The sequence below is a fragment of the Pangasianodon hypophthalmus genome, chromosome 2 (genome assembly GCF_027358585.1).
Source record: "Pangasianodon hypophthalmus isolate fPanHyp1 chromosome 2, fPanHyp1.pri, whole genome shotgun sequence".
In the NCBI taxonomy this organism is placed as follows: domain Eukaryota; kingdom Metazoa; phylum Chordata; class Actinopteri; order Siluriformes; family Pangasiidae; genus Pangasianodon; species Pangasianodon hypophthalmus.
In genome coordinates this window covers 32,029,545-32,054,596 of record NC_069711.1, presented here as the reverse complement: position 1 = coordinate 32,054,596, position 25,052 = coordinate 32,029,545, and the positions used below count along the sequence as shown (strand labels likewise).

At 41.5% G+C, this 25,052-nt stretch overlaps 2 protein-coding genes across 5 annotated transcripts in view; one reads left to right on the top strand and one right to left on the bottom strand.

Moving 5' to 3' along the window:
• The window catches only part of dnah9l (dynein, axonemal, heavy polypeptide 9 like), a 46,750-nt gene extending 33,286 nt beyond the window's left edge, over nucleotides 1-13,464 (top strand). The window contains exons 8-25 of one of the 2 annotated variants that reach the window (XM_053230465.1): nucleotides 642-846; nucleotides 971-1,135; nucleotides 1,606-1,746; nucleotides 2,480-2,650; nucleotides 2,996-3,118; nucleotides 3,628-3,821; nucleotides 3,936-4,084; nucleotides 4,181-4,308; nucleotides 4,984-5,211; nucleotides 5,342-5,533; nucleotides 6,021-6,140; nucleotides 6,752-6,994; nucleotides 7,372-7,554; nucleotides 7,681-7,796; nucleotides 8,301-8,413; nucleotides 8,498-8,638; nucleotides 8,948-9,196; nucleotides 12,965-13,464. In XM_053230465.1, the coding sequence (XP_053086440.1) occupies nucleotides 642-846; nucleotides 971-1,135; nucleotides 1,606-1,746; nucleotides 2,480-2,650; nucleotides 2,996-3,118; nucleotides 3,628-3,821; nucleotides 3,936-4,084; nucleotides 4,181-4,308; nucleotides 4,984-5,211; nucleotides 5,342-5,533; nucleotides 6,021-6,140; nucleotides 6,752-6,994; nucleotides 7,372-7,554; nucleotides 7,681-7,796; nucleotides 8,301-8,413; nucleotides 8,498-8,638; nucleotides 8,948-9,195 (2,860 nt within the window). In that variant the 3' untranslated portion in view covers nucleotide 9,196; nucleotides 12,965-13,464. Of the gene's footprint in view, nucleotides 1-641; nucleotides 847-970; nucleotides 1,136-1,605; nucleotides 1,747-2,479; nucleotides 2,651-2,995; nucleotides 3,119-3,627; nucleotides 3,822-3,935; nucleotides 4,085-4,180; nucleotides 4,309-4,983; nucleotides 5,212-5,341; nucleotides 5,534-6,020; nucleotides 6,141-6,751; nucleotides 6,995-7,371; nucleotides 7,555-7,680; nucleotides 7,797-8,300; nucleotides 8,414-8,497; nucleotides 8,639-8,947; nucleotides 11,452-12,964 lie in introns of those variants that run through there. The other variant, XM_053230468.1, reaches the window with a different exon arrangement.
• Nucleotides 13,465-13,554: 90 nt separating this feature from the next.
• The window catches only part of kcnh7 (potassium channel, voltage gated eag related subfamily H, member 7), a 59,385-nt gene continuing 47,887 nt past the window's right edge, over nucleotides 13,555-25,052 (bottom strand). For all 3 annotated transcript variants that reach the window (XM_053230485.1, XM_053230473.1, XM_053230478.1), the window contains 6 exons: nucleotides 22,259-22,464; nucleotides 22,028-22,133; nucleotides 20,862-21,077; nucleotides 19,420-19,564; nucleotides 14,343-14,499; nucleotides 13,555-14,162 (listed from right to left, as the gene is read on the bottom strand). In XM_053230485.1, coding sequence (XP_053086460.1) covers nucleotides 13,872-14,162; nucleotides 14,343-14,499; nucleotides 19,420-19,564; nucleotides 20,862-21,077; nucleotides 22,028-22,133; nucleotides 22,259-22,464 — 1,121 coding nt within the window. In that variant the 3' untranslated portion in view covers nucleotides 13,555-13,871. The remainder of the gene's footprint in view (nucleotides 14,163-14,342; nucleotides 14,500-19,419; nucleotides 19,565-20,861; nucleotides 21,078-22,027; nucleotides 22,134-22,258; nucleotides 22,465-25,052) is intronic.

Genomic DNA, 25,052 nt, shown 5'->3' with positions numbered 1-25,052 from the left:
CCTCTGCCGTGCTCAAACTTAGGCAAAACTCCTGTCTGGTGAGCAGAATAATGGCCTTGCCTTTGCTGAGAAGCTTAAACGTGATGCTCCTTTCAAATTTGGCCAAAGCAACGTACCAAACAAGACAGTGCTCCTCTAAATGGGACTGTCTCCTTTTTTGTTTTGTGTTAGGATTTTTGCTTTAGCACTATTTAAGCCATTTATGTACAGTGTATTTAGTTTAGTTTAGTAATTCTGCTTGTATTATAGTGTTTTTGTGTATATAGAGTCTATTTGATTTTGTTACCTCATATTAGAATAGTTTTTAATCTATCTTGTTCTTGTGTGCATACTCTTTCTGTACTGTACCCCTGCTGTTGCTAAATGCAATTTCCCCACTGCGGGACAAATAAAGGAATATCTTACTCTTACTCTTACTCTTATATGCTGTTTACCTTGGCCGCTTGCTCATGAATGTAACTCAGAGGGGTGCTGATGCTATTTTGACGTATCTGCAATAACAGTGTAGTGCATGTCCAGTATCACGGTACACTGTTTCCATATGGCTTCTAATCTTATTTATAATCGTATATAATCTTTTCACTGTAATAAACAACCTTCTGCTAGACTGCAGCACTTTCTCTGCTTTTCACTCTTTTTAGGTATATAAAGGTGGGGGATAAGGAGTGTGTTTTCCACCCTAAGTTCCGGCTCATTCTACATACGAAAATGGCCAACCCACACTATAAGCCTGAGATCCAGGCTCAGACCACGCTTATTAACTTCACTGTGACTCGGGACGGCCTGGAGGACCAGCTCCTCGCTGAGGTCGTCAACCTGGAGAGACCTGACCTCGAGCACCTCAAGGTGTGTGTGTAGTGTGTGTGGGTGAATGTGAGATAGTGGATGCATGTTTAGATGTTTTCTCAAGCAGGTGAATAACCACTTGTGAATGTATGTGTGAGTGTTTGTGTGTGTCTTGTGTGTGCAGTCCGATTTGACAAAGCAGCAGAACACATTTAAAATCGAGCTGAAGCAGCTGGAGGACGAGCTGCTGACTCGACTCTCGGCCGCTGAAAGTAACTTCCTGGGTGACAACATGCTGGTGGAGAAACTGGAAAGCACCAAACACACGGCAGCTGAGATCGAGATGAAGGTGATTGTAATAATTAACTCTTGTTCAGTGCAACACAGTTCAGTGTATTTAAAAATGATATAAAGTATTTTTTTGGTACTTTATTGTGTATTGTGCTGATTTGTGAAGTTATCCCAAGAACACTGGGCGCAACAAGGGATACAGTCGCACACTTATTCACACCTAGGGGCAATGAGTCGTCATTGCTTACAAAATGTTATCAAATTAAAAAGGATTATAACTCCAGTAATACATTTTTTGTTCAGCTTGAATTGTTTAAAATCTGTTCATGCAAATTGTGCTTTGACGCTCATTTAGAAAGTGACACCCTTCATCTATCAACATCTTCAGCCTCTTAGTAGTAGCAGCTCCTTTGCTTTAATGTTTCTGAGTTATACATGTGTTTAGTGCTCTGCTGTATGTGGTGGCTTGGTGTGCTCCATTTTGTGTGTGTGTGTGTGCGTGTGTGTGCGTGCGTGTGCATTGCGCAGGTATTAGAGGCGAAGGTCAATGAGGTGAAGATAAATGAAGCTCGTGAGCACTACAGGCCCGTGGCAGTACGATCATCTCTCCTCTACTTTATCATCAATGACCTCAACAAGATCAACCCCATGTATCAGTTCTCGCTCAAGGTCTGTAGGGGGTGTGTGTGTGTGTGTGTGTGTGTGTGTGTGTGTGTGTCTGTGTGTGTCGGGCTTTATTGCAAAGAGTAAACATAGAATTATCCTATTTTACGCTCTATTAAAGAAAACATTCAGTGAAAAAAATAAAATTCACACTAATTGTACTTGAGCTGTATGAACGGACATTTTGTCTGATGTTTACTTATTTTGTATTATTATTTTTTGCCGAATGTAGCTAAATAAAATATTTATCTCAGCCAAACATTTTCCATATATACATGCTCAAATGTTTATAATTATATAAATTGTATTAAATTTTGTTTTTAAATAAACAATATGGTAAAATAGCAAGGATAGCCTGTATTTACAAATTTAAGTTCAAAGTGGAAATATCACTCATATTATAACTAGCTTTCTCGTACTTTCCCACCTTTTAAACTTTGGATAATGTTCATTCCTAACAGATTAGCCAAAAAAGGGTTTCTGGTTGTCCAAGAAGGCTGGCATAATAACTTGTTAATGTGCTAAATTATATCTGTGCTGGTATAGAATTTGGTTTCAGGCAGATATTTTCAGAAATGAAGTTGAGTGAGACAGAATTACTTCTTAGCCAAATGTGTCTTGTAGCTCCAGTGCAACACTAAATACACAAACATCAGAAACCAATATTTCTTGGCTGCATTTGGGGAATTGTGTAGAACTATTTCTTTAAGATGCATCCATTTGTGTTTCCTGTTCGCAGGCATTTGATGTGGTTTTCCGTAAGGCGGTGCAGAACGCCGAGGTGTGTGTTGACGTTAAGTCTCGCGTTAGCATCCTCATCGACTGCATCACCTTCTCCACCTTTAACTACATCAACAGAGGCCTGTTTGAGAGAGACAAGCTCACGTTCACAGCTCAGCTCACGTTTCAGGTAGCACACGTACCTATGCTGCTATGCTAAATATAAGTGAAAGAACTTATCAATGGGATTCATGGTATAAAGATTGCAGTTTATTGGCTAGCTAAAGGCTTCATTGTCACACCCACTGTGTAGTGTGAGAAATGTGTTTATGTGCTCTGGGGAAAAATGGTGTGCGGTATTTTTAATGCATTGATGAGCGTCAGACTGACAAATTTATTGTAAAACACATCTATTGTATAACATATCTAAATGCCTACTATATGTTTGTCTCATGTGTTTATTCAGAAGAGTAAAAAGGATGACCTTCACGTGTGTGAGTGACAGACACGTGTTTGTTTTTTGCGTGTGTTTCAGTTGTTACTGATGAATAAAGAGATTGATATGCGAGAGTTGGATTTCCTCTTGCGCTTCAATATTGACCACAGTTACATCAGTCCTGTAGACTTCCTCTCCAGCTCTGCCTGGAGTGCCATCAAGGTACTACACACACATGCGCACACACCAATTCCAGCTTGTCATATCACCCTCAGGTAAAAGGATAATTAGTAGAGTGACCAGACGTCCCACAATTCCTGAGACAGTCTGGCGTTTCTGCTTCATTTAAGGTGTTCAGAACATGTTTATTTACTCTGTTTTTACACACCACAGAACTAGCACACTCTAGGCTTTGAGTGGTTAAGAGGCTATACTCCAGGCATCAACGCTGCTTTGTTAGTTGAATTGAGAGCTGAATTTTCTATACATGGTGCAGTGATGTAGCATATTAACACAAAAATGTAAGGAAGATGAGCATTACACCAAATCAAGACTTCCGAATCTGACAAAATACACCCAACCCAGGACTATTCACACACCGATAAGTGTTACATTGTTAGATTATTTTTCTCTTCAAGTGTATAATGTGCTTCAAAAAAAGTGCGGTGAATCAATTTGTTGCATTTAATAATCTCTAATGATCGTGGTTGTCCGTGTCTGTCTTCCTGCAGACGATGAGTTTCACGGATGAGTTTCGGGGGCTCGACCGAGACATAGAGGGCTCTCCTAAACGCTGGAAGAAAGTGGTGGAGTCGGAGTGTCCCGAAAAAGAGAAGCTCCCTCAGGAGTGGAAGAGCAAGAGCTCACTTCAGAAGCTCATCCTCATGCGGGCTCTTCGTCCTGACCGCATGACCTACGCTCTCAGGTGTGTTCGTGTTATGATTCCTCATGATATTAGTGTGTAACTGGAAAGTGGGTTTAGATTCATTTATTTTTAGATGTTGTATGTGTAGTATTGGAAATGTGTGTGTGTGTGCAGGAACTTTGTAGAGGAGAAGCTGGGTGTGCAATACACTGAGAGCAGGAAGATGGAGTTTGCGAGGTCGTTTAAGGAAAGTGGTCCGGCCTCTCCTGTGTTCTTCATTCTGTCACCTGGAGTCGACCCGCTGAAAGACGTGGAGTCTCTCGGTAAAGCTGCGTACACTCCCTTCTTCTCACTGATGTTCTCACTGCAGATTTGTATGTCACGGTACTCTACAATTCTCTCATCATGTGTGTGTTAAGGTAAGAAACTCGGCTTCACCATAGACCTCGGGAAGCTGCATAACGTCTCGCTCGGCCAAGGCCAGGAGGCTGTAGCAGAGCTAGCCATAGAGAAAGCTTCCCAAGAAGGTCATTGGGTTATACTACAGGTACGCGCCTGCTGTCCACTGTACATCCAAATGTTTGTGTATTTCACATGTATGCTTAGTAATACTTACACTATATGGCCAAAAGTTTGTGGACACCTGACCATCACTCCCATATCTGGGTCTTCTCCAAACTGTTGCCACAAAGTTGGAAGCACACAATTACGTAGAATGTCTCTGTATGCTGTAGCATTACAATTTTACCTTCACTGGAACTAAGAGGCTCAAACCTGTTCCAGCATGACGATGCCCCTGTGCGCAAACCGAGCTCCATGAAGACATGTTTTGCTAAGGTTGGTGTGGAGGAACTCGAGTGTCCTGCACAGAGCCCTGACCTCAACCCCACTGAACACCTTTTGGGATGAATTGCAATGCTGACTGCACCCCAGGCCTCCTCACCTGCCATCAGTGCCTGATCTCACTAATGATCTTGTCGAGGAATGAACACAGATCCCCACAGCCACGTTTCAAAATCAAGTGGAAAGCCTTCCTAGGAGAGTGGAGGTTATTAAAACAGCAAAGGAGGACTAAATCTGAAATGGGATGTTCAAAAAGCAAATATGAATGTGATGGTCAGGTGTCTGCAAACATTTGGTCATATAGTGTATTAGCACCACTAACTCCAAATCTATTCCCGCATCCCTGATAACATGAATTCGTGTTCCGTGCATGTCTTAGAACATCCACCTGGTTGCAAAGTGGCTAGGAAGTCTGGAGAAGCTTCTGGAACGATGTTGCGAGAGCAGTCACCCGGACTACCGAGTGTTCATGAGCGCAGAGCCAGCGGCCACCCCTCAGGAGCATATAATTCCTCAAGGCATTCTGGAAAATTCCATCAAAATCACCAATGAACCTCCAACTGGAATGCTGGCCAACCTACATGCAGCACTGGACAACTTTGATCAAGTGAGAAAGCAAAAACACATAAAATACCAAAAATTGTTTGATAATGCTTTTTATGGGTGTGATAACGTGTGTGTGTGTGTGTGTGTGTGTGTGTGTGTGTGTGTGTGTGTGTGTGTGTGTGTGTGTGTAGGACATCCTGGACCAGTGTTCTCGGGAGCAGGAGTTTAAGACCATCCTGTTCTCGTTGTGTTATTTCCACGCGTGCGTTGCAGAGAGGAGGAAGTTCGGCCCTCAAGGCTGGAACCGCAAATATCCATTTAACACAGGAGACCTCACCATTTCCGTTAATGTGCTCTACAACTATCTGGAAGCCAACTCTCAGGTGTGTGTGTGTGTGTGTGTGTGTGTGTGTGTGATGTACTGACTGTGGACTATTTGTAAACCCCCTCTACTCTGTCCATCAGTGGAAAGGCACCACCACTAAGCCGATATTATTTCGGTGGCAGACCTTTCTCAGAACAGCACTGAAATGGTGGTGTGTGTGTTCACTGGTGCGTGTGTATCAGGTGGTTTTTAACCACCTTAATGTTGAAAAACCCAAACACTACTGGGTTGAAAAACAGTTCACCACCCAAAAGAATACAGCCAGCAGTGGTGCTGTAATCAGAAACCAGCACTGATAAATAGTATAAGATACATTTTGAATGAAAAAAATATGAAAACTCTTTTAAAAAATAATAATAATAATAAGTGGACATTACATGTATAACTATGTTAATAAGTGATTGTGCCAGTACACATACTCCTGTGTGAGACAGAGAACATCTTTTTCTGTGTGTGTAACACGTTCTTTTGTTGTTGAGTACTAGGTGCCTTGGGAAGATCTGCGATATCTCTTTGGAGAGATCATGTACGGCGGACACATCACTGACGACTGGGACAGGAGACTGTGTAGGACGTATTTGGAGGAGTACATGCAGCCCAACCAGGTACACAAACACACACCCTTTAACATTGTGGGGGTGCCAATAATTTCAAAACAATTAATAGTGAAGCCTAAAGAGAAAAGAACATCACTGAGTCTCCTCCATTTATTGAGGATCCTGGACTTTTCAAGCTCCTTTATTTTCTAAGGATTATGCATTTGGTGTCATTTGGTGTTTTCAGTAGGGATCAAATCCATGTTTGAGGTCATTATCTTTTTCAAGATCCATCTATAGTCAATCTAAACCTCTTGGAAGAGGAAGAAGCTACCAGGTTTTAGACAAAAATATTCTGGTACTTGGTGAACTTTGTGCTATGAATGGAAAAAAAGATAAGTTTTGAGATAAGCCACATAAGTTTTGAGAGATAATACTATTTTTTTTTTTTATTTAGAAAGGAGAATGTTTATGAGAATGTGAAAGATAGTGAAAGATTTGAATCATGTTTGTTAAGTTTATTTTATAGAGTCGGTTTGTTCTCTTGAAGGATGCCAATAATTAAGGAGTTGATTATCTTATTATAATTGATTATCTTGTTATAATTATCTCTTTACAAGTCTGAACTTATGTTCTGTCAGTGTGTGAAAGCTTTAATAAAATTTTTTTTTGCCCCACAGTTTGACAGGAAGTTGGCTTTAGCTCCTGGCTTTGTTGTTCCCTCTAACCTGGACTATGCGGGTTACCACGGCTTCATAGACGAGATGCTTCCCCATGAGAGCCCGGTGCATTATGGGCTTCACCCCAACGCTGAGATCGAGTTCCTGACTGTGACCTCCGACAGCCTGTTCCACACCCTGCTCGAACTACAGACCAGAGACTCGTCCATGGGCGAGGGAGCATCGCAGAGCACTGAGGAGAAGGTCTGCTCAAGGGCGGGGATTTAGTCTTAGCTGATATTTCTTAGTCTGTTTGCATCGCTGCTTGATGTAGAACTCAGTATAGGATGAAGACAGTCTGAAGATTACAGATGTGTGTTGCTTAGTCTGCTGCATGATTTGTCGAGGCTTGATGGATGTTAATCGCAAGCTCGCCGTGTCCACTTTGCTTCTCGGATGTGTTTTTCTGGAGCGCAGATGCAAGGTTGTAGGTCGTGGCTGCAGCTCAGCAGTAGGTCACATGATGGACAGTGACCAATGGCAACTAGGTCATTGTATTTATAGAATGGGAAGTGTGGACATCAGGAAGCAGAAGAGCAGATGCTCATATAAATGATTTCTATGTCTCTCTGATGTTCTAGGTAAAGACGGTCTTGGATGACATCCTGGAGAAACTGCCGGAGGAATACAACATGTCTGACCTCACATCTAAAACGGCTGAGCGCACTCCCTACATTCTGGTGTGCTTCCAGGAGTGTGAGCGCATGAACACGCTGGTCAACGAAATACGTCGTTCACTAAAAGAGCTGGACCTGGGACTAAAGGTATGTGTGTGCGTGTGTGTGTGTGTGTTGTTTAATGTGTTTTACGTGTGCATTGTGACTCCATGATATGACTTTTGCATAAGGATTGTGTGTGTGTGTGTGTGTGTGTGTGTGTGTGTGTGGTAGGGCGAGTTGGCGATATCTTCAGAGATGGAGCAGCTACAGACAGCACTGTTCTTTGATAATGTTCCTGACACCTGGACTAAGCTCGCTTACCCCTCTACTTACACCCTGGCTCAGTGGTAACACACACACACACACACACACACACACACACACTTTTGTGTTACTATACTTGTAAGGACCCTCCACTGATGATATAATTATTAATGCAGATAATTAATGCTATGTTCCCTCCAAGCCTAACTCTAACCTTAACCTCATTAACAAAAGGAAACCTTAAATAAAAGCAGCAGCTCTCCTTGTGGGCAGCCAAATTTCCCCACAAGGTCAAAACTCGAAGATATTTATATCCTTGTGGGGACATTTGGGACATTACCGACTAATATTTATTGACTATTTTACATGAACATAATATTTTTAGGCATGTTCCAGTAATCGGTTAAACAGTACACATCTAGACGTCGCTTTTTTTTTTCCCCCTTTCTCACATGAATCTCTTTGTCTAGTCTGAACCAGAGTTAAATCTCTGAGCCGTGTGTTGGAAATGGAAGGGCAGGAAAAGTATTTCACTTGTTGGTATGAAATGTTGGTGGCCAAAAATAAAATCCTTTTTATTTGCGGAGGTACAACGATGTGTTGCTGCGCTGTCGAGAGCTGGATAGTTGGACTCAGGATCTCTCTCTGCCGAGTGTAGTCTGGCTATCGGGTCTTTTCAACCCACAGTCTTTCCTCACAGGTAACTCTCAGACACACACACTTGTATCTATCCACACAAACACTTTTCATCACACACTTACGTTATGTAACTCGTGTGTTGTAGCTGTGATGCAGAGCTTGGCACGTAAGAACGAGTGGCCACTCGACAAGATGACTCTAACGGTGGACGTGACAAAGAAATTCAAGGAGGAGTTCAACCAGCCAGCCAGAGAGGGTGCTTATGTCTACGGACTCTACATGGAAGGTTCAAAATACACACAACCACCCAATCAGAGCACAGACAGACCAAGTCTGACCAATCACAGTACAGGGAGAACAAAACCCTCCAATCATAGAAGATATAAGCCAAAAGTGTCCAATCACAGGACGGACAGAGCAGCTCTGTCCAATCACAGGACAGATAGAGCAACACTAAACCAAACTTTGCTTGATATTTTTAAATGAACACTGAATTAATTATAAAATTGATAGAATCAAATGAGTGATGACTGAAATCTGTGACACTGCTTCTGTGTGTATTTGTGTGAAATAAAACCCTTACACTGGTTTCCAGGTGCACGCTGGGATATCCAGAACGGGACGATCACAGAGGCACGGTTAAAAGAACTCACTCCCAGCATGCCTGTGATCGCGGTGCGCGCCGTCCCGAACGACCGGCAGGAAACGCGCAACATCTACGAGTGTCCCGTCTACAAGACCAAACTGAGAGCAAACACGTACGTCTGGACATTTAACCTCAAAAGCAGAGAGAGACCGGCCAAGTGGGTGCTCGCCGGCGTGGCCCTGCTGCTGAGTGTGTGAGGTAAGAAGCACTGCGTAAATGCAAAGTGCTGTCTTGAGAGAGACACGACTCATCCACGGCACATTTTAATGCATTTTGTTGTTTATTTGTTTAAATAATTGCGTGTCTTTATCAACTCTGATAATATTCCCAATATACAGTGTAATATATAATACATACCAATATACTGCTTATATCCAAGAAAAAGGAAACATTCTAACCTGACAGTGTGTTCTGCATTGTAGAAAATACACTGGCAAACATTTAAAAATGCATTAAAAACAATTTTGTGTCAACAGCACTAGATTTAAAAAGTGACGCTGTACAGAAAAGTTTTGCAGTGCTTGTGCAAAAAGTTGCAAAATTGTATAGCAATCGCACTCGGGTCACACTCCGTCAAACCTCTGATCCAGGATCAGGTTTCGGCGCAAACAGGCGAGAACTGATCTTAGACCAGCGGTTTATGCTTTGAGATGTTTTGAGGCTCAGGCCTTCAAAAACAAACATACAGCAGCGTTTCCACTGGAAGCTTATAAAATCATGAAGATGAGCCGTGTTGAACTCAAATCGATGTTGCAACAGAGAATTAAGAAAATCCACCATCCCTGTTTTTGTTAATTTTTTTGTTCAGACATATTCAGAGTTGACAACTTGAGTTCTAAAGATACATCGGTAGATACGCAGGGGAAGTTATTCATATACGGGTGCTTAACTTAATGACGGTGCACAATCTGACCCAGATTTCTATAGGCTAAAGAGATTAAACATCTATAGAGGATAAATGTTATGAATAATCGTTATCATTACATTACCGTGATGTCGTAGTGACATGATCATGCACACAAAAAGCACTCAAGTTCAAAGTGTGAAACGCTGATAACTGAGAGTCTCGGGGTCTGTTTAAGGCTGCTTTCACACTTGGCTCAACATCCAGCACTGTTTTTAAATTTATTTTTTATTTATTTATTTTTAACAGGAAGCAGCCGCAAGGTGCTTCTAAAAAGTGCTGTTGCCAGGAGGACAAACTCTTAGTGAATGAATGAAAGGAGATTTATGACTGTACATGGAGATTTCACAAGATTTTATACCAATATTCAATGTTAAAGTGTAACTTAAAAAAAAATAACGTGTGAATTTTTGGGATATTCACCTGTACGCAATGTGACGTCCCACATTAACTGTGGCTTTGTACAGTCAAGTCGCCTCCAAACCTACAGTAAAGGCAAACAACCTCCTCATCACCATAGAGTTACACCAACCATTATTTCATCAGTATCACTGAGAATAATAAACCTAATCTAGAGATCAGTCTCGACTAGTTCGTTAGCCAATATTAGGACTGGACAGAGCGCCGTTTTTGTCCTCTTCTATGAGCACAAAAGACGTGTGTGTATATATATATATATATATAATATGGCAAGGGTGAAGGCAGCCTTACTCAACTCTGAACATGGCTCATAATTTAGAAGTTCCTTTTTTGAACTCTTCTAGTCATCATAGAAGCTACAGAAATGTCTTTCCGTGGAAATGTTTTGATTATATAATTTGTTATACACGCCCTTTTAGTAATCTACCTCTACTTACATCTCGTGTCTAAATCTCTACTCTATAGTGGGTGGTCCCTGTTAAGACATGCATATGAGTTTACGCCGAAACCCCCGGAAGACCGCTTTCAGTGCAGCGTACAACACGCCACGCACTTTGCCTACACGCCGAGTAGATTATGATACACTAAAGAGACTTAACTTTGGTTAAAACATGCAGGTCAGTTGGAGCTATAGATATTAAATGTGTTGTATATGGGTTCGGAGTTGGGTTTTATGCTGTATGTCAGTGAATAAAAGGACATGCAGGACAGACGTCAGTGGATATAGACGCATAAAATTGGATCAGCTCTACTGCCGCGATGCTCTTGTGTTAGTTTTGGGTCTGGCTGTGATTCACTAGATGGCAATATTGCACTGTTAGCTCCAAATTGCAGAGCTAATTTCAGATTATTATCTAGGAATCAAGGCTACAACAACAGAGAGTGTGTCACATTCAAATCCGTTTCCACGTAAAATGTAAAATTTCATGTTTTACATGTTAATGGAGGTGAATTTTTCTCCATAGCATACAGGCTCTTAAATCAGCTCATCTTTCTCAAATAATCTAATCGTCTAAGATGATATAACTTTATATATAAGGAGAATAGACATGATTCAGTGTTATTTTATAACAGTGTGACAGAATGAAGCCTTGGCGCTGATTAAAAAAATAAAAAGAAAAGAAATTTGCTCTAGGAAGGAAAGATGTATGCACACTTGTAAACACACAGCGTATCCAGTGTTTGAGAACAGTAATATATGAGAATTATAGTAACTCGGGTATACATTACGCTCGAAAGGCAATAAATTAAAACATAAATAATAAAGCATAGTAACCGAGTGAACACATGAGCACGTATGCAGCCAAATTCAGTGCAGAGATGCAATACTGAGTGTACAGCGAGTAAATGTGGACGTTAATAAAGTTAAACGGGAAAGGTGAGACGGACTGTGTTCAAACCTGAGCCCTATTCACTGTAAAGTGCACTGTTTTCAGGAGAAAATCCAGGGCAATCTTTTAATCCCACAATGCACCTTCATGTACCCTAGCGTCCAAGAAATACCCAAAATGCACTGCGTTGTTTGGTTTGATTGGAGCTAATATGGTGTTGTCCTTAATCGTCTCAGACCTTTTACTAGTCGCATGTGTTTGTTTCATATGTCCCTACGTTTGATGTAAGTAAAACATTCATGTGAATAACAAGTTACCCAACATTGAGCCTCATTTATCAAGCTGGATACAAATGGATTTATTCGTAGATTGTTCATACGAGCGTTTACACGAAATTCGATATTCAATTTGAAAATCCTGTAAGTTCAGAAAAACATTAATTTCGTGCTCGTGCTCGTGTAAATTTATGCACAAGAAGACTAATTAGTGTAAACCTCAACACTTCGGTCTTTCAGCCTGTACTTCTCATCATTCATTTTGTGTCACAGCTGTCTGTGCACTTGGACTTTTACAGGCGTCACTACGTGTAAAGGAGATGTGTCAGAAACGCCGTTTTCACCAAAGTTTTGTTTGGTTTGGCTTATGAAAACATTTACCCGCAACTTTTACTAAAAGATTGATAAATGAGGCCCATTGTGTGTGTAGGGGTGGACAAATCAAAAATGTTTTAGCAGCTGTAAGCTCAAATGTAAACTCTGGTTAGCGACTGTATTTCCTCTCAACATGATGGCCTTTTTTTTTTTTTTTCTTCTCTATTTTGCTCAGTTTTGTCAGTGTTTCCACATACTGTCATGATTCAGATTCTGAAAACATCGCCTGTCATGCGTACATGCTAATTAATCCATGTAGCCAAAAAAAGGTTTGCTACCTCAGTTACTGTGTGTAGTGCAGCAGGTGGTGGGATTTGTTTATATTTATAACATTTAATAATGTTACATATATGTTGAATAAACGTTTTGTGAAAGCCAGTAGTAAGTTGGTTTTATTTCCTTTCTCTGTTTATTTATTTATTTATTTATTTTTTAACCTTTTCTGTCCACTGGGCAGCTATGACTAGAAATGAATATTCTCAAATCAGGAAATCAGATTTGTCCACTCCTGGTATGTGTTGGACTGTAACTACTGTCATGTCAAGATTTTTTTAATGTATGCAAACAATTACTTCAGTCACAAATTCGGTTCACCATCATAGTGGTGTATGTAGTGCTCCTGACTTTCCAACAATCACAATTTTATTTTTTCCCCCCAAAGATACGTCTCGCTGCAGAATCAGAAGTCCATGGGGTAGAGCTGGCTCTGATCCAACTACTCGTATAATCCTAACCCCTAACCCACACAAAGCTGTACAACACACTGATCTCACTGATCCAGCCTGAAGCACACTCCACCACATGGACTTTTGGCTCGACTCCGCCCAGGTAGGACGAGCTGGATAAGCTCCACCTCCACCCCATGGACTTTTTGTCCTGCAGCGAGTGACTCTTGTATTTTCCAGGCACTAGTGAGTAGGGGACCATTTTGAACACAGCACTTGTGTATATTCTGAGATGATATTGTTCTTGACTGGATTCTATCCAAGTAAAGCCTGCTCCTGAAATCCAGGAGAATATTATATAAATAGACCATTTTCTCAAGCAAAGGTCATATTTGAGGAAGAAGAAAAAAAAAAAAACACTCATGCCCAAGTCATGTGATAAGCAGCATGACTTTTTTTTTTTTCTTTCTTTTTTTTTTTTTTATATAAACATGCGACAATAACAAAAACAACACATTCTTCCCAGCATGCAGCTCTTCTGTTGCTACGGTTGCATGTCCAGCGCGGCTGATTTTGCGTGCAGTCACACTGAAGAAATACATTCGAAGTTTTTGTTTGTTTGTTTGTTTTTTTTTTTGTACATCTGTGTGCTGGAGTCAGAAAGCCAAAAAAAGAGTTGGAAGATAATCAACAAATTGTAGTTTGCATACAGAATTTCAGTGTTTTCTTCTCCCTCCCTCCCTCTCCCTCTCCCTCTCCCTCTCTCTCTCTCACTTTCACTCTGTACCCTGAGTCTAGCGTGCGCTGGTTTCCAGTGCGAGAGGAGAACGACTCTGGCATCCTACTTCCAGATATGGTTATAATGCATTATAAACATGTCATTATGTGGATATCTGTGATGACCTAATGCTGGTTCCCTGGAAGCCCGGGGTCAGAAGAGGGCCGGTGGAGTCCTGGCGTCGTGCCATTATGAGGTGACGAATCGGGGAGGGACGTCTGTCTGATTGACAGCTGCAGAGCCCTCTGATGCAGTGAAGCGGAGGGCTCCTTTTCCTGTGTCGGTCTTAGCTCCGCCTCCCACTCTGAGTCTTTAATCCTGCTCACATCAGAGGTCGTCTCCATGGTAGTGGGAAGTGCGCAGTCTTTGGGTTTGTCTCTCTCACTAGGCTTTTCTAAATCAGGACTCTGTGAACACTAATAATAACAGGACATTTTTTTTATTTAGTGCTTTTCCATGTGCCTAATGGATTTGTTTATTTAAAAAAAAAAAAAAAGATAAAATCTCCACTGGGGCCCTAGTGTTAAGAGGGACATTTAGGCTAAAGCTGTGTGTGTGTGTGTCTGTGTGTGTGTGTGTGTGTGTGTGTGTGTTACCTGTGTGTGTACAGCAGTAACAGGCTGCACTCTGATGGCTGGTTTGTGGTATTCAGGGCTCGAGGCTAAAGTGCTGTAGGCTGGAGGCCCCAGGGCGCTCTGTCTCTGCAGCATCTGCAGGATGGCCTGGATATCAGACGTCATCTGAACCTCCAATCTACACACACACACACACACAAACACACACACACACACACACACACAAAGAATGTTTCCATCCAACTGTCCAAGGCTTTTGGATTGTAAAAGCGCTGCCTGGAGCATAAAAAGAAAAGCATCCCTCACAGGCAGTGAAATAACAATACTCTTAGCTCCGAGTTCTTCCCTGTATTCAACTGATCTATTCACTATTCGGTGATCTGGATTAGATACATCATTATTAATAATAAAGATGAGGCTTAGGATTTTGGCTAGCTATGACACGGAGGAGGCAGATTTATAAAATTAAGAGCAGTGCGCCTTGTGCAGCGTGTTGTATTGTCTGAGCGCTTGTCTGTTACCTCCCCAACAGAGTTTTGGACTGATGGTATTCCTAGTTTGTGACCTAGTGAGCCAGTATCAGAATGTATTTTTAATAGACTTCTTCAAAGCACTTTTGTAAGTCGCTCTGGTTAAGGACGTCTGCCAAATGCCGTAAATGTGTGAACACGTTTACTATGTTATCAGCACTTCTCTCAAAACGAACGCACTTAATAATCACTAGTTACAGTGTAGTGTTTAAATATTGCCATTGAAATATCTGAGATATGGAAGTAAGGCACAGACATGACTATCGATGCACACACTGTCCGCTGCTGGATGGAGTAAGATGAAGCAGGCAGCATTGTACACAAATATTCATTTCTTTCTTGACTGGATTTTGGCGCTGCTGAATACTGGCCGAGTACACAGTGTCGGGGGGGTGGGGGGGCCTGTAGCACCATGGTTTCAAATGTAACAATGTCTCACTTAAAATTAGCATTTACCAAGGATAGATTCAAGAAATAAACTTTCTTAACTACACTTTGATTATACTGAAATGCAAAATCTCCTATTTTCTGCCTGGTAAATGTGTGGGTGTCCGATTGTGCAATGATCGACAGTGAAGAAAGTGCAGCTTTTTACTACATACTTCACAAGTCAAAATCGTTACAAGGTGTATTTTTTTTTTCTTTTTTCACATTTCTAAATGCGTGGAGCTCGCAGAAACATGTACTTGACTGCTGTTTCTCCATTTCTGGCTGCATTTTATATACACATCTCTCTATCTATCTATCAGTCTATCAATCTATCATACATATATGTTTGTTTGTGTGTGTGTGTGTATAGATATATACTCTGATCAGGCATAACATTAAGACCACTAACAGGTGAAGTGAATAATATTGATTATCTTGTTACAAAGGCCCCTGTCAAGGGGTGGGATATAGTAGGCAGCATGTGAGCACTCAGTTCTCGAAGTTGATGTGTTGGAAGCAGGAAAATGGGCTAGCATAAGGACTTTAACAAGGGCCAAATTGTGATGGCTAGACGACTTGGTCAGAGCATCTCCAAAACGGCAGGTCTTGTGGGGTGTTCCCAGTGTACAGTGGTTAGTACCTACCAAAACCGGTGAACCAGTGACAGGGTGATGGGCGCCCAAGGCTCATTGATGTGCTTGGGGAGTGAAGGCTAGCCTGTCTGGGCCGATCCCACAGAAGAGCTACTGTAACACAAATTGCTGAAAAAGTTAATGCTGGCTTTGATAGAAAGGTGTCAGAACACACAGTGCATCACAGCTTGCTGCGTATGGAGCTGCGTAGCCACAGACCGGTCAGAGTGACCATGCTGACCCCTGTCCAAGTTTGAAAGCTCCTACAATGCGTACGTGATCATCAGAACTGGACCATGGAGCAATGGAAGAAGGTGGCCTGGTCTGATGAATTGCGTCTTTTACATCATGTGGACCGACGGCTGGTTGCGTGTGTGTCGCTTACCTGGGGCAGAGATGGCAACAGGATGTACTGTGGGAAGAAGGCAAGTCGGTGGAGGCAGTGTGATGCTCTGGGCAACGTTCTGCTGGGAAACCCTGGGTCATGGACTTCATGTGGATGTTACTTTGAACGTACCACCTACCTAAACATTGCTGCAGACCAAGTACGCCCCTTCATGGCAACAGCATCCCCTAATGCAGTGGCCTCTTTCAGCAGGATAATGCTCCCTGCCACACTGCAAAAATTGTTCACGAATGGTTTGAGGAACATGACAAAGAGTTCAAGGTGTTGACTTGACCTCCAAATTCCCCAGATCTCAATCCAATTGAGCATCTGTGGGATGTGCTGGACAAACAAGTCTGATCCATGGAGGCCCGACCTCACTACTTAAAGGCTCTGCTGCTAACGTCTTGGTGCCAGATACCACAGCACACCTTCAAGAGGTCTTGTGGAGTTGTTTTGGTGGCACAAGGGGGATCTATACAATATTAGGCAGGTGGTTTTAATGTTATGGCTGATTGGTGTGTGTGTGTGTGTGTGTGTGTGTGTGTGTGTGTGTATATATATATATATATATATATATAATGTGTATACACACACTGAGCACTTTATTAGAAACACTATACTAATACTGGGTAGGACCTCCCTTTTCTCTCAAAACAGCCTCAATTCTTCATGGCTTGGATTCCACAAGATTTTAGAAACATTCTTTTGAGATTCTGGTCCATGTTGACATGATTGCATCACACAGTTCCTGCAGATTTTTCAGGTGCACTGTCATGCTGCAAATCTCCTGTTCTACCACTTCCCAAAGGTGTTCTGTTGGATTCAGCTCCGGTGACTGGGAAGGCCACTAAAGAACATTGAACTCAATGTCATGTTCATGTTTGAGACGACTTTTGCTTTGTCACATGGTGCATTATCATGCTGTGGAAGTAGCCATTAGAAGATGGGTAAATTGTGGCTATGAAGGGATGCACATGGGCAGAAATGATACTCATACAGGCTGTGGCATTCAAGCAATAATTCATCCAAAGTGTGCCAAGAAAACACCATTACACCACCCCAACCAGGCTGGAATGTTGACACAAGGCAGGTTGGGTCCATGGGTTCATTCTGTTTGTGCCAAATTGTGACCCTCCCATCTGTGAGCCTCAGCAGAAACTGTCCAGCTTTGATTAGCCTGTGCACAACTCAGCCTCAGCTTTCTGTTCTTGGCTGACAGAAGTGGAACCCGATGTGGTCTTCTGCTGTTGTAGTCCATCTGCCTCAACATTCGACATGTTGCGCATTCAGAGATGCTTTTCTGCTCACCGCAATTGTACAGAGTGGTTATCTGAGTTACTGTAGCCTTTCTGTCAGCTCAGTTTATCTGACTCAAAAGTCTTAGGCACATGTAAAGAAATGCTGTAGAGATGTAAAGATGCCTTCAAAAGTAATGAAATTAAATGTTTCTACATTTAAAAAAAATACTATAAAGAGCAGTAAACAGTAATGAAATAAAGTCAATAATTGGTGTGACGATCCTTCGCTTTAAAAAAAAAAAAAAGTATCTCAGGTACAATGTGTACAGTTTTATAAGGAAATGAGCTGTAAGTGTTACTGAGCATCTTGCAGAAGCAGCCACAGTTCTTCTGGAGACTCATATATATATGTACAGTCAGGTCTGGAAGTATTTGGACAATGACAGTTTTTGTGGTTTTGCCTTCATACACCACCTACTTCCATTTTCAGGGGCTGAAAGGTATTTGGACAATTGACTGACAAGAAGTTAATTGACCAGTTGCTGTCCATTCCCTCGTTACTTCAAGACAAATGAAACAGAAATCAACAGTTGGGTACATTCTTAAAAAGAAAGGAAGCACTGGTGAGTTCAACAACATCGAAAGGCCTGGAGGACCACGGAAGACAACTGAAGTGGATGATCGCAGAATCCTTTCCTTGGTGAAGAAAAACCCCTTCACAACATCAGCAGAAGTCAGGAATACTCTGGAGAAGGTAGGCGTATCAGTGTCAAAATCTACAACCAAGAAACGCCTTCAAGAATGTAAATACAGAGGGTTTACAGCAAGGTGCAAACCACTGGTAACATTCAAGAACAGGAAAGTCAGACTAGACTTTGCCAGAAAACATCTAAAAAAGCCTCCCATGTTCTGGAATAAGATTCTTTAGACCTATGAAACCAAGATTAACTTGTACCAGAATGATGGGAAGAGAAAAGTATGGCGAAAGAAAGGAACAGCTCATGATCCAAAGTATACCACATCGTGTGTCAAACATGGTGGAGGCAGTGTTATGGCGTGGGCATGTATGGCTGCCAATGGAACAGGCTCACTGGTGTTTATTGATGATGTGACTGCTGACAGAAGTAGCAAGATGAATTCTGAGGTGTATAGGGCTATAATCTCTGCTCACATTCAGCCAAATGCTACAAAACTGACAGGACGCAGCTTCATAGTGAAGGTGGATAATGACGGTAAACATACTGCAAAAGCAACTCAAGACTTTTTGAAGGCAAAGAAATGGAATATTCTTCAATGGCCAAGTCAGTTGCCTGATCTCAACCCCATAGAGCTGCTTTTCACTTACTGAAGACAAGACTGAAGGCAGAAAGACCCACAAACAAGCAGCAACTGAAGGTGGCTGCAGTGAAGGCCTGGCAAAGCATCTCCAGGGAGGAAACTCAGAATTTGAGTTTTGAGAACATGGGCTCCAGACTTCAGGCAGTCATTGACTGCAAAGGTTTTTCATCCAAGTATTAAAATGATGGTTATATTTACAATTATGTCACTTTGTCCAAATACCTTTGAGCCCCTTAAAATGGAGGTACTTTGTTGAAAATGGCTGTAATTCCTAAATGGTAAATGCCATATTTTTGTGGAACCTCTTAAAAATAAAGCTCAAAGTCTACACTTCGATCACATCTTGATTGTTTTATTTCAAATCCATTGTGGTGGTGTATAAAGGCAAAATCACAAAAACCCCATCATTGTCCAAATACTTCCGGACCTGAGTGTATATATATTTATGCACCAAATATCACTTCCATGTGTGAACGCTAGGGGGCAACAGTTACAAGACAGACTCGTAACCCAAAGCCGAAAGCTTCTCTCTCTCTCTCTCACCTGTTCAGGTGTTCCTGCAGCAAGTCCAGCCTTTGCTCCATTTCTCCAAACGTGATGTCACTGTCGCAGTCAACTCCGCCCTCTCTGTCCTGAGATTGTGCCGAGTCATCGATGTTCCCACAAGGCCATTTGTCAGCACACACATCTGGGGACACACACACACACACAGGCCCAGGGCTGTTAATTATGGCCAACAGCAAATAAGCAGGACACATCGTAATAAGGAATATTATAATTAATACACACACACACACACACACACAGCTAGACAGTGATCATTAGCCAGATGCATGGAAAATGCACACGCGCGCACACAACCTGGTGCGTGTGTGTATACCTGCAAAACACAGGGCCCTCTCCTAACCAGATACCTCATTACCTATAAACTAATTTCCTTTTTACTGTAGCACAGACCATTGCAGAAGGGAATGAGGGAGAGTGAAAGAAAGCTTCCTGTAGGGAGTATAATGGTGTGTGTGTGTGTGTGTGTGTGTGTGCGCACACAGCTGCTCAGACAGACAGCTCTGAGTGATAATAACAGTGTTCAGCTCTTCAGGAACTCGGCGCTCAGGCACACTCATGTTTAAAAGTGCGCTGTGTATTTAACGCCTCCAAAAAGCCTTCATAAAGTCATAATAGTCACATAACTCACTCACACACTTGCAATCAATGCATTATTCTTAGTACCTCATTCATGGCCAAAATTATTGGCATCCTTCATGAAAATGAGCAAAAGCAAATATATGTATTTTATAAATAATACATGCAGTGAATCTTTTTTTAAGCTTAAACTTATAAAAACACTATCACAATTTTTTTCTTAAGCATGAATGCTCTTCCTGAATTGTCTAATGAGGTTAAAGACACAGTTCATGCACAGTTCAAATGTTCATTAGAACATTTTGAGCTCCTTTATATTCGTAGCGTCTCTTTAATACAGAACACAGGTTTGCAGTAGTGATGAAATCCAGAAGACGGTCATTTGGGAAGCATTAATTTTTGTGTGCTGCAACCTCCTGGCAGAGGCAACCAGGTTTAAGGCTAAAATATCCCAGTATTTGGCATGAAGATATTTATTTACACAAGAGCCCCTGGACCACTAGTGGCACAACATTTATCTCATTTATGTTCACATTTCTTTTTGTATTTTAACTTGGGTAACATGGATTTTAAATTTGCGCAACCTTATATTTTGTCAAAAGCAACATTAACAACATTGTTTTCCAAGGATGACCAGATTTACCTACTTGTATTTTATATATGCTGTTTATTTGTATATATTCTGTAGGGGTGCCAATAAATTTGCAAAACAATTTTGAGAGAAAATATGGTATGTAAATATGGGTAAGTAGTTTTTCCTGACTGATTGTGTACAGACATCCTTGCCCATTCTCTTGAAGGGTGTCAATAATTATGAAGCCGACAATGTTATGTTGCGTTACCTTTATAAATTTCTGCACAGTCCTTAGTGTGAGAGTCTGGGAGCGTGTTCAGATTGAGAGGGAGGGAGTGGCCAAGCATCCCCAAGCCCAAATTTCTCTTTTCCTCTTTCTCATCTGCCTCTTCCTCACCTCTCTTCTCCTCCTCCTCCTCTCCCTGCAGCATATCTCTGTCTCTCCCTCTGTCTCTCTCCACCACTCTGTGTCGATCTGGAGTCCCTGTAGGAAGACAGAGCGGAGAGGAGAAGGTGACATACATCAAATGTCCTCCTTGGAGATGTTCATATTAATCATGGAAAAAAAAAAAAAAGAGAGAGAGAGAGAGAGAGAAACGTTCACATGCAGAAATGGATAGAGGGATTAACTATAAAGTCATTTAAGGACAGAGAGTAGAGCGCCCCCTATAGGATGGCAAAGCATGCTGCATCCTTTCACCAACATCACACACACACACACAGAGTGCCACCATGGAAACTGGCTGAAAACAAAGATAGAAGTGATGAACGGATGAGAAAGGAGGGGGAGGAGAAAAGAACAACAAAACTGCACAAAATCTGAGCAGTAAAATGTCCACAGCTTCAAAGACTGCTATGAAAGTGCAGGAATCCTTCTACAGACTATAGGATGTTTTTTTTTTTTTGTGCTCTAGAGTTTTGCTTCTCTTCAAAAATCTGTCCATAATGGGTGGTCCTGTTGTGACGTCCTGTATGCATTTGAATTTTATAAATCTGAATTTTTATGCTTTATACTGAAATAAAATGGAGCCTGGGTGGGACGCACAATTTCACATCTAGGGGCAACTTAGTTTAGCCAGCTCCCCTGCTGGCTTCCTGCTCCACCACTGTGCTGCCTGTAATTCAAGTTCTTAAGTTGAATTGAATCAAATTGAGTTTTAATCAGTGTACTGAAATAAGATTTATCACAGGGCACCCAATCTTTTGACTGAACCTGAGCTTGGATGTAGCATTCTTTAAATTCACAACTACATTTAAAAATGTGCCAATGATGTAGTGGGAAAAGCATGTAAGTACTCCCCAGTGGATCAACAATTATGGATTCTGATCAGTAATGCTGAAATTCTTTATTATTGTCAAAAATATACAGTCCATGGGATGAGGGGAATGAAGACAGGATGGGACAAAAATGGCTGGAAAGAAGTAGAGGTTTACCTGTAGAGGTCTTGCTTTTAAAGCAGGCTTTTGACCTTGCGTTGATCTCCTCCTGCTCCGAGTCACTCACTGCCGTGTACAGGTTCCTCTGGCGAACACCACTGAACTGGTTAGAGAACAAAGTGATAGGATTCTCCAACTTCTACATGTACACAAATTGTGAATTGTGTTCATGTGTGTGCAATGAAGGACATATGAGGTACACTGCGGTGCGTGTGTGTGTGTTCGTACCTTGGCGTTCTCATCACGCAGATTAAACGTGAGCTCCAGGTTGGACCAGAAGTAGTCGGCGAACTCTGGGTACATGTCCAACACCTCCAGCAGCTCCTCTCTGTCGATGGTGTGTAAGTCACAGTAGCTAAGAGCTCGTACGTCTGCGTTGGCTTTGCCCGGCTTGGCGTATAGATGGATCATCTCACCAAAGATATCGTTTTTGCCTAAACCATTGAGAGAGAAGGATGTAATTAGTGGATGTACACAGTGGTGTCCGTGATGGTTTGCAGTCATCCAGATTTTTGAAATTGCAGTAATTAAATTCAAATGGATTTCATTGAAAGTGGTGAATATTCCCAAGTATTTCAACAGGGTTTAATTCATCATGAAACTTCTTGCCTTCACGTGATATTTAAAGCTGGACAGTATTGAAAGACTTTGGTGTGAAAGATACAGGATTGTACCATTGAGTGATGGTTGTTCCTTCTCCACTGCCTAAAAATTTCTACAGGGTTTCTTTTAGGTGTAAGTAAACTGCTGAGTCCTGGCCTAAGGAATTTGTTTGGGACATGGGCTTATGATGAAGTGCTTGTTTTGTTACACTTTTGGATTCCTCGCCGAACTGGACTGTGTATATTATGTTGCTCTGCTCGTGTACACAACGATGAGCAGAGAATTTATCACCGCTTATGAACCTGAGAGCTGCCTGCCAAGATATTTATAATCTGAAACATGATCAATGTTTCTGAGATCAACGAGCGAGAAAAAGGTGAAAAGACAAATGTTAGATCTGGCATACACTAGCCAAGTTTGGATGGATGTGAATTGGCAGAAAGGCCAAGACGTGGCATTTAATTTACGTGCACAGAACGAGCTCAATTTACTGTCAGCTTTACGGTAACAAAACAAGTCTGAGTGAGTAATGTTAGTTCAGGCTGTTAGATGAGATTCCAGTAGCACATTTTTGTGCAGCACATTTTACACACCAAGACAACTCAGGGCCAGATGTACTGAGCTTTTTGCTCCAGTTTTCAGGTGGAATTAGGCCGCATTCTTTGCAAAAAACGTTGTGTGTTTTTTGTACAAAGCATAAATACTCAATTTAAGCACTGTGCAGGAGGAAACATGCAAAGTGTGCTTCCTTCCCCTAATACATATGCATTCTAGGAAGGATCATGCAAAAATGTGAAAAAATGGTAAATGGGACACATTATGTTCAATTTAGTAAACACTAAGCGGCCACTTTTGCACAATTTTCCACGGCTCCTGAAACCAGGGGTACGTTAATATCGAACGTTTTCCTTGGAGACGGTTACACCGTTTTGCCAGGTGTAAAATTTCCCCCAGTAGAACTGGGATACTTCTGGAGTTTTATTCCATTCATTTTCACAAATATTATTATGCTAAACTGTGTTAATACTAGGAAATAATTTTATCACCTTTGTGAAAGAACTATTCAGGCGCACTGTCTTTTAATACTGCTTCACTATTGGAAGATTTTGTGGAGATCTGGCAACTGATTTTTACTATTCAGCAGGACAGTTGTGCCCTTGAGTCCTTTCTGTTAGGTACCCAACCCCTCAGAATCTCTGTTATTTTAAATGTTTTAACATGAACTGAGCTGTTCACACATGCAGGATGCATGCAAACATCCTGATTGTAGAAGTAATCAGATTTACTTACATGGTCATCATTCTTCTGTTATTTAAAGGATTATCTATCTTGTTCGATGAGACAGGAATTAAAGCTTTTTCATTCAGCTCGAGCTCTCGATCGGATTACTCATTATTATGAATTATTGTTGTGTGTGTAAACATAGCTCATGATTATGAGGACAGGGCAGAATGCTGAGGTTGTGGATGTAATACACACTGGACCGGTGGCAATAACTGCATTAACTGCAATAATGAAAAGTTTCCCTCAGACACTTTTTAATGAATTCCTGCTGAGATGGATGTTTCCTGACCTGTGAGCACATGCATGCAGTAGAAGCTTATCTCAGCAATTCTGTAAGTTTGCAGATTCATATTGCTGAGTTTTGTGTGTGTGTGTGTGTGTGTGTGTGTGTGTGTGTGTGTGTGTGTGTGTGAGAGAGAGAGATACAGCGTCCTCTAGTTTCTTGTGTGGCCTTATTATGTTGCTGCAGGCTTACTTGGAGAAAGAGTAATGAGCCGTTTTAATTCAGCGTACCCTGTCCCACCTGTGTGTGTGTGTGTGTGTGTGTGTAAGAGAGATAAATAAAGCTACAAGTCAGCAAAGTAAAAAATAACTGTTGTCTCTGTGGCCACACCCATCATTTGTTAACAGATGATCCAGATGCGTAATGAATGGCTTCACCGACCGCATCTTTCTCCCTCCTTTTTTTCCTCTGTTTCTCTCTTTCTGTCCTGAATGATTCCTCTACCGTAGAACATTTTTAAAGAAGTAGTCTGTCATTCTGAGTGCCACCTGCTGCCTGCGACATGAATTACAATTGCAGAGAAACACTGCCAAGCCTCGTCCTTTTCCCCCAAATGAACGTATTCCCTTTGCTGAAACTACTACCTGCCTTGCGAGTTGCCTTTTATGGAAAAAGAGGCAGAGCTGAGCAGCTCAGTTGTTGCCATGGGGTGGAGCTAATTTCTGGCTAAAAAAAAAAAATTTCAAGAACAGAAAGAAACTAGATTTAGATTTAGATTTATTACCTGGAAATATTGTGAATCACATTTTTTAAAGGCATCTTTGAAATTATGGTATTACATGTCTAGGAATATATTTAAAAATTAACTTTAAGACACAAATAGTTAATATAGATACTCAGTTTAGACATTTA